The sequence below is a fragment of the Anarhichas minor genome, unplaced genomic scaffold (genome assembly GCF_050575085.1).
Source record: "Anarhichas minor isolate MPS153535 unplaced genomic scaffold, ASM5057508v1 ptg000027l, whole genome shotgun sequence".
Lineage (NCBI taxonomy): Eukaryota > Metazoa > Chordata > Actinopteri > Perciformes > Anarhichadidae > Anarhichas > Anarhichas minor.
In genome coordinates this window covers 4,599,506-4,615,077 of record NW_027466473.1, presented here as the reverse complement: position 1 = coordinate 4,615,077, position 15,572 = coordinate 4,599,506, and the positions used below count along the sequence as shown (strand labels likewise).

Here is a 15,572-nt window from a genome sequence, read left to right as displayed (position 1 = left end):
AGTTAATTAATTAATTTGTTCCAAGAAATATCCAATAACTGAATATTTGAGATGCTATAAAAAGAGTTTTCTTTATAATTCCAGACAATGACTAGTGCATATGTGTTCATGACATCTCTAACTATACTAATACTGAGAATCAAATATTTTTACTTTCCCAATTAAGAGATTTTCCAAAATATAAGTCCTTCTTTTGAATGTTCAAAAAGTTAATTTCTTAATATTTAAGGTGCTATGAAAAGGGTTTTCTTAATAATTCCAGATAATGACTGATGCATATCTGTTCAAGACATCTTTGACTCCACCCATACTGAAAATTAAACAATTTTACTGTACCAATTAAGAGATATTTAAAAGTAAATGTCATACATTTGTACCGAGGAACAGGTAATTTCTGAATATTTGAAGTGTTATAAAAAGTATTCCCTCAACAATTCCAAACAATGATTGATGTATACAGGTGCATCTCAATGAATTAGAATATCATCGAAAGTGTGATATATTTCGAGTGTTTAGGCTATGGCTTACAGCTAATAAAAACCCCAAATTCTGTATCTCAGAAAATTAGATATTACATAAGACCGATTAAAAAAGGATTTTTAATATAGAAATGTTGGCCTACTGAAAAGTATGTCCATGTACAGTATACAGTATGCACTCAATACTTGGTCGAGGCTCCTTTTGCATGAATTACTGCATCAATGCGGCGTGGCACGGAGGCGATGAGACTGGCACTGCTGAGGTGTTATGGAAGCCCAGGTTGCTTTGATAGCGACCTTCAGCTCGTCTGCATTGTTGGGTCTGATGTCTCTCATCTTCCTCTTGACAATACCCCATAGATTCTCTCTGAGGTTTAGGTCAGGCGAGTTTGCTGGCCAATCAAGCACAGTGATACCGTGGTCATTAAACCATGTATTGGTGCTTTTGGCAGTGTGGGCAGGTGCCAAGTCCTGCTGGAAAATGAAATCAGCATCTCCATAAAGCTTGTCAGCAGAGGGAAGCATGAAGTGCTCTAAAATGTCCTGGTAGAAGGCTGCACTGACTTTGGACTTGATAAAACACAGTGGACCAACACCAGCAGATGACATGGCTCCCCAAATCATCACTGACTGTGGAAACTTCACACTGGACCTCAAGACACTTGGATTGTGTGCCTCTCCACTCTGCCTCCAGACTCTGGACCTTGATTTCCAAATTAAATGCAAAATTGACTTTCATCTGAAAAGAGGACTTTGGACCACTGAGCAACAGTCCAGTCCTTTTTCTCCTTAGTCCAGGTAACTTAGCCCAGGTAAGACACTTCTTACGTCTCTGGTTCAGGAGTAGCTTGACACAAGGAATGCGACAGTTGTAGCCCATGTCCTGGATACGTCTGTGTGTGGTGGCTCTTGAAGCACTGACTCCAGCTGCAGTTCACTCCTTGTGATTCTCAACCAAATTCTTGAATGACCTAAACCCCAGAGAGAATCTATGGGGTATTGTCAAGAGGAAGATGAGAGACATCAGACCCAACAATGCAGATGAGCTGAAGGCCGCTATCAAAGCAACCTGGGCTTCCATAACACCTCAGCAGGACCACAGTCTCATCGCCTCCGTGCCACGCCGCATTGATGCAGTAATTCATGCAAAAGGTGCCCCGACCAAGTATTGAGTGCATACTGTATACTGTACATAGACATACTTTTCAGTAGGCCAACATTTCTGTATTAAAAAACCTTTTTTAAATTGGTCTTATGTAATATTCAAATTTTCTGAGATACAGAATTTGGGTTTTTTATTAGCTGTAAGCCATAATCATCAACATTAAAAGAAATAAACACTCGAAATATATCACCTTGTGTGTATATTTTCTCGGTTCAAATGTATGAGTTTTAATTTGAAATATCTCTTAATTGGGACAGTAAAAATGTCTAATTTTCAGTGTGGGTGGAGTCAACGACGTCCTCAACACATACATGTCAGTCATTGTCTGGACTTATTGAGAAAACTGTTTTTATTACACTTCAAATATCCATTTATTATACTTTTTCTCAATTCAAATGTATGAGTTTTAATTTGAAATATCTCTTAATTGGGACAGTAAAAATGTCTAATATTCAGTATGGGTGGAGTCAACGATGTCCTCAACACATACATATCAGTCATTGTCTGGACTTATTGAGAAAAAACTTTTTATTACACTTCAAATATCCATTTATTATACTTTTTCTCGGTTCAAATGTATGAGTTTTAATTTGAAATATCTGTTAATTGGGACAGTAAAAATGTCTAATATTCAGTATGGGTGGAGTCAACGATGTCCTCAACACATACATATCAGTCATTGTCTGGACTTATTGAGAAAAAACTTTTTATTACACTTCAAATATCCATTTATTATACTTTTTCTCGGTTCAAATGTATGAGTTTTAATTTGAAATATCTCTTAATTGGGACAGTAAAAATGTCTAATATTCAGTGTGGGTGGAGTCAACGATGTCCTCAACACATGTATATCAGTCATTGTCTGGACTTATTGAGAAAAAACTTTTTATTACACTTCAAATATCCGTTTATTATACTTTTTCTCGGTTCAAATGTATGAGTTTTAATTTGAAATATCTCTTAATTGGGACAGTAAAAATGTCTAATATTCAGTATGGGTGGAGTCAACGATGTCCTCAACACATACATATCAGTCATTGTCTGGACTTATTGAGAAAAAACTTTTTATTACACTTCAAATATCCATTTATTAGATGTTTTCTCAATTCAAATGTATGAGTTTTAATTTGAAATATCTCTTAATTGGGACAGTAAAAATGTCTAATATTCAGTGTGGGTGGAGTCAACGATGTCCTCAACACATGTATATCAGTCATTGTCTGGACTTATTGAGAAAACTGTTTTTATTACACTTCAAATATCCATTTATTAGATATTTTCTCAATTCAAATGTATGAGTTTTAATTTGAAATATCTCTTAATTGGGACAGTAAAAATGTCTAATTTTCAGTGTGGGTGGAGTCAACGACGTCCTCAACACATACATGTCAGTCATTGTCTGGACTTATTGAGAAAACTGTTTTTATTACACTTCAAATATCCATTTATTATACTTTTTCTTGGTTCAAATGTATGAGTTTTAATTTGAAATATCTCTTAATTGGGACAGTAAAAATGTCTAATATTCAGTGTGGGTGGAGTCAACGATGTCCTCAACACATGTATATCAGTCATTGTCTGGACTTATTGAGAAAACTGTTTTTATTACACTTCAAATATCCATTTATTAGATATTTTCTCAATTCAAATGTATGAGTTTTAATTTGAAATATCTCTTAATTGGGACAGTAAAAATGTCTAATTTTCAGTGTGGGTGGAGTCAACGATGTCCTCAACACATGTATATCAGTTATTGTCTGGACTTATTGAGAAAACTGTTTTTATTACACTTCAAACATCCATTTATTAGATATTTTCTCAATTCAAATGTATGACTTTTACTTTGAAATATCTCTTAATTGGGACAGTAAAAATGTCTAATTTTCAGTGTGGGTGGAGTCAACGATGTCCTCAACACATGTATATCAGTTATTGTCTGGACTTATTGAGAAAACTGTTTTTATTACACTTCAAACATCCATTTATTAGATATTTTCTCAATTCAAATGTATGACTTTTACTTTGAAATATCTCTTAATTGGTACAGTAAAAGTGTCAAATTTTCTCTATGGGTGGAGTCAACGATGCCTTGATTACATATACATCAGTCATTGTATGGAATTATTGAGAAAAATATTTTTGTAGCAGCTCAAATATTGTGATATTAGCCTTTTTTTTGTCCTGAACATATATGCATTAGTCATTGTGGGGAATTATTGAGAAAAACATTTTCATAGCACCTTAAAAACTTCAGAAATTTGCCATTTGAAGATATAAATTCAGTTCAGAGTTTTTGCTTCGTAAAACATCTTAATTGACTGTCAGTCAGGTATTATTAATTTCCAGCAACCCTCAAATCAAAGAATAAATACACTTTACGCACAATTTAGGTGTATTTTCCCTTTAACTCACGAGATGATGGTATCATTTTTTATACTTATTGGAATATAATTAATTCAATCTCATTTCATTATGCAATATGTATACTTTGTTGGCATCTTATTTTGAAAACCGGATGTTCGTCTGTAGAAAACCGGAAGTTTTCACGTTAATATTTCCGCTAACTTTGCAAAATCTTTCGCTCGCTCCCGTCCTGTGCCGTTTGGTTGCGTTTACCGTAAGTTTCAGCGTATAGGTGCACTACAATTTAAGTGTCTGCTGAGTTGACCACGGAGATCTGAGTGTCTGCTGACTTGACCGCAGTCTGAGTAACTATGGGCATAATTATGCTCATATATTGTGCCCGATTTCTGGACCCATTTTGTTCTGTAATTTGTATTGCGCAATATTGGCCTAAACACTTTGGTGAAAGAATAATAGTTGTTGCTTTTCTAGTATCATTGTATTAAAAACAACGTTTGGGACAAAAAGTTACTGTTGAGGACATGAAGTCGGCTACAATGTTTACAAATGTTGGCAGTTGCATTGTGGGAGACAGATGATTGACACGGCCGCCATTTTGCTCCTGCTCTCTCTCTGCTTCCATTGTGTGAGAGATAGTAAATATCTGACACTGCCAGACAACCACAACTCACTTGTGTCCTCGCGAAGAAAAATCGCTAAATTCAGCCTCGGTAAGTCAAATTGCTGTCATACTTTTGAAATCATAGAATAGTATTCACCTTTTTGTAAAGAAAATGAGACGGATAAAGTTGTTTTTGTGCTGAAATGGCGTGTTATTTCGACGCGGTAGAGAGGCGAAAAAGCAGCTACCCTGATGCCAGGCTGAGAGAAACACGGCTCAGTACTTCCACTGAGAGAGCAGCTCCACTTTCATGAGCGGTTTACACTTCGCTGTTCTGCTTTAATACACCATTGACTCTCACGCGGTGACGCTTATTTGACAGCTGCACTTGTCTCCTACGTTTTGTCGGTAGTCTTGTGTGCACACGTTGTTTGATTTTGAGGTAAAATATCAAAGTTTCCGTCCCGCTCATTGCCTGTGTATTGGTAGGTTCATTTGGGTCTGCGGCCATAATCTTGCGGAATGAGGCGGCCTTATGGCTGCTCGTCCCGCCCTAAAACCCAGAGGACTGACACGCCATTGGTCCTAAAATGCGACACAGCTACGGCGGATTGGTGCATGTGAGAATATGACCAGTTTAGCAGTGTGATTGGTGTGGTCTTTATCCAAAGCTGTTTGTATTGGCTCGGGACGGTGTGTCTGTGCAGCTGACAAACCGGTGAAAAGTTTTCCCAGGAGGTCAAATATGATTGACCATCAAAGTCCCAATCCTGATCCTGATCCCCCTAAAGCCTCAAACCCGGAACCCTCAGGGACTGACTGACTCGACCTGCTAAATGGTTGAGTGTGAGAGAGAGAGAGAGAGAGAGAGAGAGAGAGAGAGGGCTTGAAATGGTGTCAGAACTTTGCTGCAACATATCAAGTTACCATGGCAACGTCAAAAAATATGACGTACAGTTGTGGGTATTTATTTTATACTTTTTACTCCCGAATTCGTGAGAGTGAGGATTGGGATCGGGACTCTGAGCTAGATCCTTTGCTACCTGGTACTGCAGGAAAACTAAAAAATAAGATGTTATGCAGATATTTGGGTGAAAATAGTGACGATATTAAAACAGCTCACGAAGTTCTCTAAATTCATGCTTCACTAAAATGTTGAGAATTATTTTATCCATATATTTTCACAGCTTTTTGTGAGTTTTAGGGCTCCAAACATAAGCATTCACATTTAGGCTAAATATTTCGTACAGCGTTATCAGAGGCTGGCTGAGAAACCATCAGTGGATAACATGATTAATGTCAATAGGGTGTCCAAATAGCGGCTCTGAAACATGTCGGAGAGAAAAAGTATGAAGTATAGAGTGAACAACACTAATCATCCTGTTATATATTTGCTATTCCTTACAGGTGATACTTCGTCGTAATGGCTCGTACCAAGCAGACCGCTCGTAAGTCCACTGGAGGAAAGGCTCCTCGCAAGCAGCTGGCCACCAAGGCTGCCCGCAAGAGTGCCCCCTCTACTGGAGGCGTCAAGAAGCCCCATCGTTACAGGTAACGCCACACACACACACACACACACACACACACACAAACAGCCATTTCTTTGACAAATCTTAACATCACTGAGACCATCTTTATCAAGATGAGATGGAGAGAAGAAGGATGTTGTAGTTGTATGTTTTATACACCATTACATTTTTAACTGGAAAATCTTTAAATCCAGCTTTATGTTTTTATACTTTTATTTACTAAAACCTCTTGGTTGCACAGAGTGACACACCAGTACATTGGCAGCATTAAAACTTGATGTTACATTCACATTCACTGTACTGATCAGAAACTGAAATGGGGCTTTCTTTTTTTTAAATTTTAAAGTGACAAAATGTCATTATTTGTACAGAAGATGAATCCTGATGAGCTTGTAGCGGGTTAAATTAACCTGCTCGAGCTTTGTTGTGCGTTTCAGGCCCGGCACCGTGGCTCTGAGAGAGATCCGTCGGTACCAGAAGTCCACCGAGCTGCTGATCCGCAAGCTGCCCTTCCAGCGCCTGGTGAGGGAGATCGCTCAGGACTTCAAGACCGACCTGCGTTTCCAGAGCGCCGCCATTGGAGCCCTGCAGGTGTGTGTTTGTGTGTGTGCACGAAATGTATTGATAAAGCTACATCAGTGTAATCCGTAAAACTGGCACACTTCTCCTGCTAATATGTGTTGCCACCCACCCCCCCCCCCCCTTGCCTGCAGGAGGCCAGCGAGGCGTACCTGGTGGGTCTGTTCGAGGACACCAACCTGTGTGCCATCCATGCCAAGCGTGTCACCATCATGCCCAAAGACATCCAGCTGGCACGCCGCATTCGTGGGGAGCGCGCTTAGACGGCCCTCCCTAATGTTTCACCTCTGTCCTGTTTTTTCTTAACCTGTCCCCACCCCCACTCCTTTATTCCACCCACCTTCACCCCTCCCTGTCACCCTCCCGCCTGCCCAGCTTCTCAGTAGACTTTAGAGTAGTCCAGATTCTGAAGAGATAGAAATATGTTGAAGTCTGGTCTCATAGGTTTTCTTTGTCTTCACCAAATGTTTTTTAGGGTACCTTTTTCGTGCATGTAAAAGGTTTTGCAGATCAGACACACGTGCACACATAACTCAAACGTGCGTCACTGAGTGTGGGAAGCCCTTTGAGCTCTCCTGGATTCTTCCGTGGTGGGAGGCCGGCAGGTGCGGTCAGTGTGGCAAAACCGAGCTGAGGCAGAGGGACGTGGCCGAGGGGCTAGTCTGCTTAAGGGGAGCTGCAACTTCCACAGCAGGGTGCTATTAAAGCTAGTCCTGAGGCCTCTACCCCGTCTGAACCCCCCCTCCCTCTGCAGCCAGACGGCTCTCTGTACCTCTTCAGACCACCTCTTCCCCTCTGTAAGCCGCACTGGAAGGGGATGGCGCTCTGTTGGTGTGGATGTGTGAGCGCTGATCTTTTAAACCACTTGTACTCAACAAACAAGTTTTTTTTTTTTGGTGGTTGCTTAAGAATATTGATTATCGTTGTGGATATGGTGTCTATTTTTTTTATGCATATAACTCACGGATGAGCATCTCTTCTCTTTACCACTTCCAAAATCAGCAAATTAAGAGAGAAAAAACAATTAATATTGCCTCTATGGCTATCTTTTCTTTGTGTTTTGCAGTGATCTGATCTGCTAGAGAAGAGCAGGAAGGGCTTCTCTATTTTCAAAGGCAACTTCTATTCTAATGGCAGCCACACGGGGGCGATGGTCTACTGTCTCTATTCAGTTGTTCATCACACATTATGCTTCTGTCTCTATCTTTATCTCCACAGATAGGCTTGTCACAATAGTATGAATTAACATTATAGTGCAAGTTACACTCTGTTTGTCTGCTGCTCTCTGTTGATCTGAACATATCTGTCCCTTTCTCAAAATTTGTGATACACAATATAACCTCATATTTGTTTTCTTTTATATTTTTCTTATTCCTCGAGATTTTCAGACGTATAAATAAGCCGATCTTTGTATTTTCCAAATTTCTCATATGGTGGTAATAAATAGGTGTTAAAACGAACTGATTGCCAGTTGGTGTGATTTATTTGCTTTACAGTGTTTCACTGTAAAGGCACTGATATGTGTCTTATTGGTCATTCAAAAGAAAGGTTGGATATGAGTAAGTTCAGTTTTTATCATTTTTTTTTATCATCGTTGAAAACAAACTGTCGGATATAATCCAGCAATCATCTTTCAATTTAATAAATACCTGATAATATTGCAAATGGCAACAACATGGCAATTTGCAAGGATACTTTATACTGCACTGTGTGTTGCTTCATGGTGAACTGATGAGAGAAGTACACCACATGCTGTCTCAACAGGAGTTTCCTTTAGTCAGCATATATCTGAAGCTGGAATAACCTCAAGTGAAACCTTAAACGGGCAGTTTTCTGTTAGTCAAAGTTACACTTGGTTTACCTAAAGTGAATTTAACAGCACATCTCACAGATGACAATGCATTGAAAAGGTCATTTTATTGTCAATAATATGTCTTGCTCTAGGGTCCAGCTTGGATCAGAATGATCTAGAACTGTGAATTGTTTTTTAAAAGAATCAAACCTGACTCGTACTGCAAATATAATTTGTATTAAAGCTGCAAGCAGCGATGTACGGGCCCTCGCACCTTCCTGCGTCTCGGGGGTCCTGGCGGGACGCCATACATATCTGCAACCATCGGACAGCGTGCCCACAAGTTAGACGTATTTTTAAAGCTTGGACTGTGGGACGCTGGAAATGATGTGCAAATATTCCACCAGTTCCTGTATCCACTACGTGGCGCTAGAGAACACGCGCAGACATGCATTATGTTGCTCTACATAGAGTATAGACCACATCATGTAAATGTCATGTAAATCGAATTCACTTTGTCACATAACGCTGTCTTCCTGTTGCCGAGTCCCTGAAAACGTGAGAAAAGAAGAAGTTTCCTCTTTGTTTTAACATGTTTAAAGTGTTTTAATTCGGCTTGCTTTTAATGCACGTAGCAGACCTGAGTGATACACAACATTATCTGTTCATTAAACGTATCTACGGTGGACTAAGTTAAATATATCCATTACCAACTGAAGAGTGGATTCTATTAATTAGGAACAATTAGTCGTGTTTTATAGTTCCGGTAGGTGTGCTTAGCCTTGAGATAGGGAAACAATAAATATGTCATATTTTGGATGGAGTCTGGTGTGAATACTGCAGGCTTGAAGAACAAAAGCATGTTACCATAAAATACAAAATGTGAACATCAAACTTCCCTCAAGAGTAACCTAACACTGCCACATATATGTGTAAATATTATTGTGATGTTTCTAAAATGATCTAAATAAATACCTTTTGGGGACAAAGATCTTCATGTGTATCAGCTGGAACATCCCACCCAGGTGTGGAGTGGACGTCAGGGAAGAGTGACTTCATACTTTACATTTTAGCAATACTCATTATCTGAAAATATTACATTTCAAATTGGACTGTATTGTAGATTAGCAAGAGCTGCTTAATGGGCCAGTTCTGCTTGTTTCATAAATTGATGTGACATTATACTGATTTTGCAAGACGCATTTCCCGTAAAGGTGGAGTTATTCATCACTTCACATGTGATCTAAGCTACTGGATTTCTACTGGATTCTTACCACTGCTTTGAAACAAATCTTTGACCTGTAACTATTACGTTCAACCAATGTTTTAACACCTTAAACACAACATTTTATTCTTTTAAACAGTGCTTGTAAATTTGAGTGGTGGAATGTAGCAAAGTACATTTCACTCGAGCACTATTTTTACTACTTTCCAATCTATGCTACATTATACTTATCCTCTGCTAAATTTGGAAGCCAATATTGTACTAATAAGGATGTATTCATATTGATTAAGCTACCTGTTAGTCCATAAAGTAATTCAAATTACACCAACGACTGCACCTCAGGAGACCATGTGGCCTCATCCGGGACGGCGACATGTCTGCATACCGACATGAGGTTAAACAGCTGGCCCTCTGGTGCAGTCAGAACAACCTGGAGCTGAACGCTCTGAAAACTGTGGAGATGGCAGTGGACTACATTGCAATAATCCAGTCTGTTCTCTACACATCCATCACTGTGTGGTTTGAATCGACCACCAGACAGCACAGGAACAGACTACAACGGACTGTCAGGGCTGCAGAGGGGAAATCCTTGGTGACAGCCTGCCCTCCATCCAGGATGTATACACCTCCAGCCAGGAAACGTCACTACAGATCCTCCACACACTGGACACAACCTGTTCTCCCCTCTGGGAGGCGCTACAGAACACTGTAGGCCACAACAACCAGACACAAGAGCAGCTTCTTCCTGCAGGCCTACACTCTGATGAACAGTTGACAACAGTCATATAGTGTCAATAACCCCCCAACAACAAACATCCACGTCACCAATACATTCTATATTTCGTTTTGTTTGTTTGAATACTGACTGGTTTTTAAACATGTGAATATCATCACTATCAATATGAACGTAAACATCGCTGTATATATTAAACCGTACATACTGTTATATCCACTGACCTCATGTATATAAAGCAACCTGTTACATTATATATGTATTTATATACATATATATTTTTTAACGTATTGTTTTATATGTTGTCAAATCCCTTGAACATGTTCTTCCCTCTCTATTAAAGCTGTTTCTGATTCTGAAATGAACCTTCCTTTTTTACATTACCGTTACAGCAATGTTAGTGGATAGATACTCATTAATGTATCACTAACCATATTTCAGTGATGTAATACATATTATTCTGCCTAATGAGTTTTTACTTTTGGTACTTTAGGTATGTTTTGATGATAATAATTCTCAGCTTTTGTAAGAGTTTGAATGCAGGACTGTTAATTGTAACAGAGCCCCTTTACACTGGGGTATTGCTACTTTTACTTAAGTAAAAGATCGGAGTACTTCTTCAACCACTGGTGGCAGGAAACATGGCCCGAGCGGGCTGTGTTTTTGTTTTCCGGGCATTAACCTTCCTCAAGGTCTGCTCGGTGCCCCCCATCCCCCATCACATCTGCTCCTCCCCGGGATTACAGCGCAAATGTCCGTCTGAAACTCTCAGTGCTGAGGGGAAGATTACAAGTGCACTGCACCCTCTATACGGGAGGTTAACCAATCAGAGTGGTCATACGTAGGGATTAACCAATCACACCATGGAGAGGGAGGGCAGAGGGATTAAACCAGCACAGAGTGGGATTAGGCCAGCGTTGAGTGCAGAAAAATGCTTTGAAATGTCTCTCAGTGCAGTAGATCTGAATTTATGATCTAAATGATGTGACATTTTACATGGCTGATGACCAGAGGATCAGATATGATTTATATAGCAACCAAAATAAAATGAGATTTTATCATTTCTATCAATATTACACCAGAAATCTCTCAGGAGTGATACTTTTTCAAGCCATTTATATTGATTTAAAACAATACTTTAAAACCTTAGGTTTGATGTGTTGGTAATCTTATGGTGAGTGTTGTAACGATTTAGCTTTAAAAAGAAGGCAAATTATATTATGGAGAGAGTTTTGGAAGGACATCGTTTTGTTAAGTAACAGAATCAATCTTCTCTTACCGCACTACACACACCTCCGTAAAACATTTCACATATTTGATGTCATGAGTTTGCGTGGTAGTAATCAGGTCATGTGTGGATTACCAAATTGTCGGAGAAGTTGGGGAGATTGGTGGAGGGGTGGAGGGGTGGAGGGGTCCGGGTCCAGGAGGAGATGAAAGAAGGGGAACCACTGATCTGATAGAGACATACCTCAGCGCCGGAGCGATAGATGAAAACAACTGTAGGGAAAAATGCTTTATTATTGTTGTCACTGATTTAAATTGTTTGAGATAAGGATGAGTGGGATACACATGGACCGAAGCAAAAGGCAAGACAACCTGCGAGAGGCAGGCAGAGGTAGAAAACAACAAACAAAAACAGAGAGAAGTTGGTGAGAGAATAAGGAAAGGTGGAGGGGAGGAGAGAGCCAGGAAAGGAAGGGAGGAAGAGAAGGCCGAGGCGGGTGAGATGGGTGAGAGACAGAGAGAGACAGAGGGGGATAGGGCAATAATCCTAACTAATTCACTTAGGCCATTGCAGAAGGGAGGCTAAGAGGATTGGGACACTCCCAGAAACAGATAAACTAAAATAACCAAGATGGACCAGTGAGAGCCAATGGAGGCCATATGACGACCATGACGGGTCCAGACCCGACCACAACACGGCCCCAGTCTACGATGTGAAATTCATTTCAAAGAATCTAAATGATTGTCAGTGCACAAAGTGTAAAGAATAGATCACTTTAATATGTCACAAAGCTTTTTTTCCCCATCAAACAGATTAGGATGATAACACTGAAGGCTAACACTGCAACACGCAACACAAATGCTAAGTTCTAAATGCAAACAAATGACAGATTTAAATGTAGCATAAAATAATAATGAATAACTTAAAACGATTAAACCCTGAAGGAGAAGGTGACCTATTAAGACTTCAGAGCTACGTCCCGTCACAGCAGCTCCCCTTTCACTCTATGACAATGCAAGTTTAAAAGAAAATGTGTAATTGTATGTGTCTGAGTTGAACATGTTGAATGACGAGATGACTCAGCGTGTTTCCATACGTACGATTCTGGTACTTTCCGACTAACTCTTTAAAGGCTTTTGTTCCCTTATTTATGAATGAAGACTCATCGGATGATTTGCAGTCAGGCAGCATTGATGACAGTCACTGGTCCCTTCATCTCCGAAGTCATTCAGATAAAATGCATTCCTACAGAGGTCACCTTTAGAAAATAAAACAAAAATCTTACAGACAAGAGAGATAAAATCAAAGATTACAAGTCCTCCAGCAGACATGCCTCACACTATCTCACGTGGGATTTGTTGACACACACAACTTGTCGACGCACATGAGCGACACATCTCTCTAGAGGACCTGGAACTTCCAGGAGTTTTGGTCCTTGTGATCCAGGCAGTCCATTGTGGTGAAGCCCAGTTTCCAGGCCTGCTGGTCCTTGTAGTCCAGGCAGTCGACAGAGGTGAAGCCCAGGGAGGAGGCCGTGCTGTAGCCCTGCGAGGACAGCGAGGCCGGGGACTGGCTCAGGGAGCCCCCCATCGAGGGCACAGTGATGGGGCTGAGGGCGCCCACCGTGCCCGACAGCTGCGAGTGCATGGGGGACAGGTAGGCGCTGCAGTCCAGGCCGGTGAAGTAGGACGTGGTGCTGGCGTAGCCTTGGGCGTAGGCCGACGGCTGGCCATAGCTCATGGGGTAAGGTGAGGGCCGCTGCATGCAGGGGGCCGAGGAAGAGGCCAGGGGGTCGGGCAGGGGCGAGATGGCCGGGCTCCAGATGGACACGCCGTTGTTCCCAGTGCTGGAGCTCGGGACCAGGCCGGGGCCTGACTGGGCAGAGGAGGGGCTGTAGGACCCAGACGGGTTAGGGACAGGATCAGGGGCGTTGGGTTCCTGCAATGGAGAGGCCTTCTTTTTCGGAGGGCGGGGCTTGGACTGGCCACTGCTCTGCTGCTGCTGCTGACGGCACTTGGCACGGCGGTTTTTAAACCAAACCTGGAGTTGCGGAGAAGAAGATGTTAGAACAGAAAAACAAATACCTTCAATTATAAAAAGCTGGGTACCGAAGGTAAGAAAGAGTTTTGTATTGTAAAACCATATGCAGGATATAGATATACATCTTGTTGTACTCCTAGAGGAAGTTTATTAAGATGCCTACTCCCACTCTAACTGAAACACATACACAGTTGGCCTCCATCTTGGCGGTGGCCTACTTCTCCAGTACCTGCACACGTGACTCGGGCAGGTTGATCTTGAGGGCCACCTCCTCCCTCATGAAGATGTCTGGGTAGCGGGTCTTGGAGAACAACGCCTCCAGGATGTCCAGCTGTGTCCGGGTGAAGGTGGTGCGTTCCCTGCGCTGCTTCCGGGGAGTGGCTGCACGCCCAACAGTCAGAAAGGGGGATTATTATTCTGGCAGCAATATAGAGAGTTGACCTGAATTATCAGCACAACTCAGAACCATGACATTTTTTTTAAAGGTCGACATGCCATTTAACTGATTATTCGGGTAGGTTTGAGGTTTCAGTGAGGATGACAACAAATACAAATATCAATGGAAACCGCAGAACATTATGATACTGTTTATAATCCTCACTTGTTTTCTACAGTATATTTGTGACAAATAGGAAGACAAAGTGATTTGCTGCTCATATCAATAGTCACCTGTACTTTCACGAGTAGTTTCCCCCCAGAGAAGCAGTTACATTGTTACATTTAACTTGTTTGTACAGTCAAAGTCATATACAAACAGACAAATAGGTGCATTTTTTTTCAGAAAACATAAAGAGGAATTATTCGATGTAGTCACGTGAATTTAGCCAATTTATACTCATCGGAGCGTGAGAACGTTTGAGAACCCTTTAGGGGGAAAAGAGGAGCGAAAAAAATCAAAAAATCAAATCTATGTCTGATTCCTGACAGACACTGAATTCAGGAGAGCGCGCGGATCATCCGCGTTTCAAGGCTTTTAATGGGCTCATTGTATCTGCGTATTAACAAATGTATCTGTACTAAAACATTATGTCTACGACAGCAGACTCGTGCATAAATTAAAAAGATTAACATTTATTTTAAATCATCAATCTCTCGGAACGAAAAGTTTCCATTACATATTTTAATTTTCGTTTGTTAAATAATTGTAGTAATGATACTTTTATGGTACATTTGACTACTCAACTATTATTATCCAAACCTTTTGTCAATACGCTTATGAAACAAAAAGGTTCATCCTTTCATTTATTTTCGTTACGCGCGTCCTGCGCGTCTTTACGCATCATTTTGGGTTGAATAAGGCTCTAAATTAGAAGAGCAGCAGAGGAGACAAATACATTCAAGTAAAACAATTAAAAATAACAGTTTATACTTACATGGATAAGCGATGGTTGTGTGCAGCACATCCATTCCGGGGCCAGGCAAATTTAACCCGTTCATGGTGTAATGGGGTTGCTTTATGTAGGACATCATCCTTGCAGCAGGATTTTAAGTCCTGTCGCTGACTTGTATATTGGACACGGACCACAACAACCGATGGACCCTCAGTGCTCCACTGGGGCAACAAGTCAGATCCAACCCGCTATGGACAAAAGCGGGATGCGCCGAAGTTCACCAGAAAAACCTTAAACCTTTTTTTTCGTCTTCTTTCAGTTTCAGCTTTTACTGTATGTCAGCTTAGCAGCAGAGCACACTGGCGCGCTGAACACCCGAAACTGCCTCTGCAAGTCGGATTTCTCACAGTTAAGTCATAACACAGGTGAAGTGGCCCCCGGATGCCTTTGCGCCTTGGTGAGGTCGCTCTACTGAGTTTCTTTACCGGCACACGCTGCTAATTAGA

At 40.9% G+C, this 15,572-nt stretch overlaps 2 protein-coding genes across 2 annotated transcripts; one reads left to right on the top strand and one right to left on the bottom strand.

Annotated features, from left to right (window-relative positions):
- The first annotated feature begins 4,565 nt into the window (after nucleotides 1–4,565).
- Nucleotides 4,566–8,177, top strand: h3f3c (H3 histone, family 3C). Its single transcript, XM_076101915.1, has 4 exons — nucleotides 4,566–4,718; nucleotides 6,017–6,160; nucleotides 6,576–6,729; nucleotides 6,852–8,177. Exons 2-4 carry the CDS (start codon nucleotides 6,033–6,035, stop codon nucleotides 6,978–6,980), a joined length of 411 nt encoding a protein of 136 aa, XP_075958030.1. The 5' UTR covers nucleotides 4,566–4,718; nucleotides 6,017–6,032; the 3' UTR covers nucleotides 6,981–8,177.
- A 4,919-nt stretch (nucleotides 8,178–13,096) lies between these two features.
- On the bottom strand, nucleotides 13,097–15,205 carry crx (cone-rod homeobox). The gene is made up of 3 exons (XM_076102209.1): nucleotides 15,109–15,205; nucleotides 13,965–14,116; nucleotides 13,097–13,735 (listed from the first exon to the last, which is right to left on the bottom strand). Exons 1-3 carry the CDS (start codon nucleotides 15,203–15,205, stop codon nucleotides 13,097–13,099), a joined length of 888 nt encoding a protein of 295 aa, XP_075958324.1.
- Between the last annotated feature and the right edge of the window lie 367 nt (nucleotides 15,206–15,572).

Bases quoted from the DNA above. Each gene is read 5' to 3' on its own strand.
- h3f3c (XM_076101915.1), top strand. From the start codon at position 6,033: ATGGCTCGTACCAAGCAGACCGCTCGTAAGTCCACTGGAGGAAAGGCT. The intron at 6,161-6,575 runs GTAACGCCACAC...TGTGCGTTTCAG, and splicing joins AAGAAGCCCCATCGTTACAG to GCCCGGCACCGTGGCTCTGA. The intron at 6,730-6,851 runs GTGTGTGTTTGT...CCTTGCCTGCAG, and splicing joins CCGCCATTGGAGCCCTGCAG to GAGGCCAGCGAGGCGTACCT.
- crx (XM_076102209.1), bottom strand. From the start codon at position 15,205: ATGATGTCCTACATAAAGCAACCCCATTACACCATGAACGGGTTAAAT. The intron at 14,117-15,108 runs GTAAGTATAAAC...TTGGGCGTGCAG, and splicing joins CACAACCATCGCTTATCCAT to CCACTCCCCGGAAGCAGCGC. The intron at 13,736-13,964 runs GTACTGGAGAAG...CCGCAACTCCAG, and splicing joins TGCCCGAGTCACGTGTGCAG to GTTTGGTTTAAAAACCGCCG.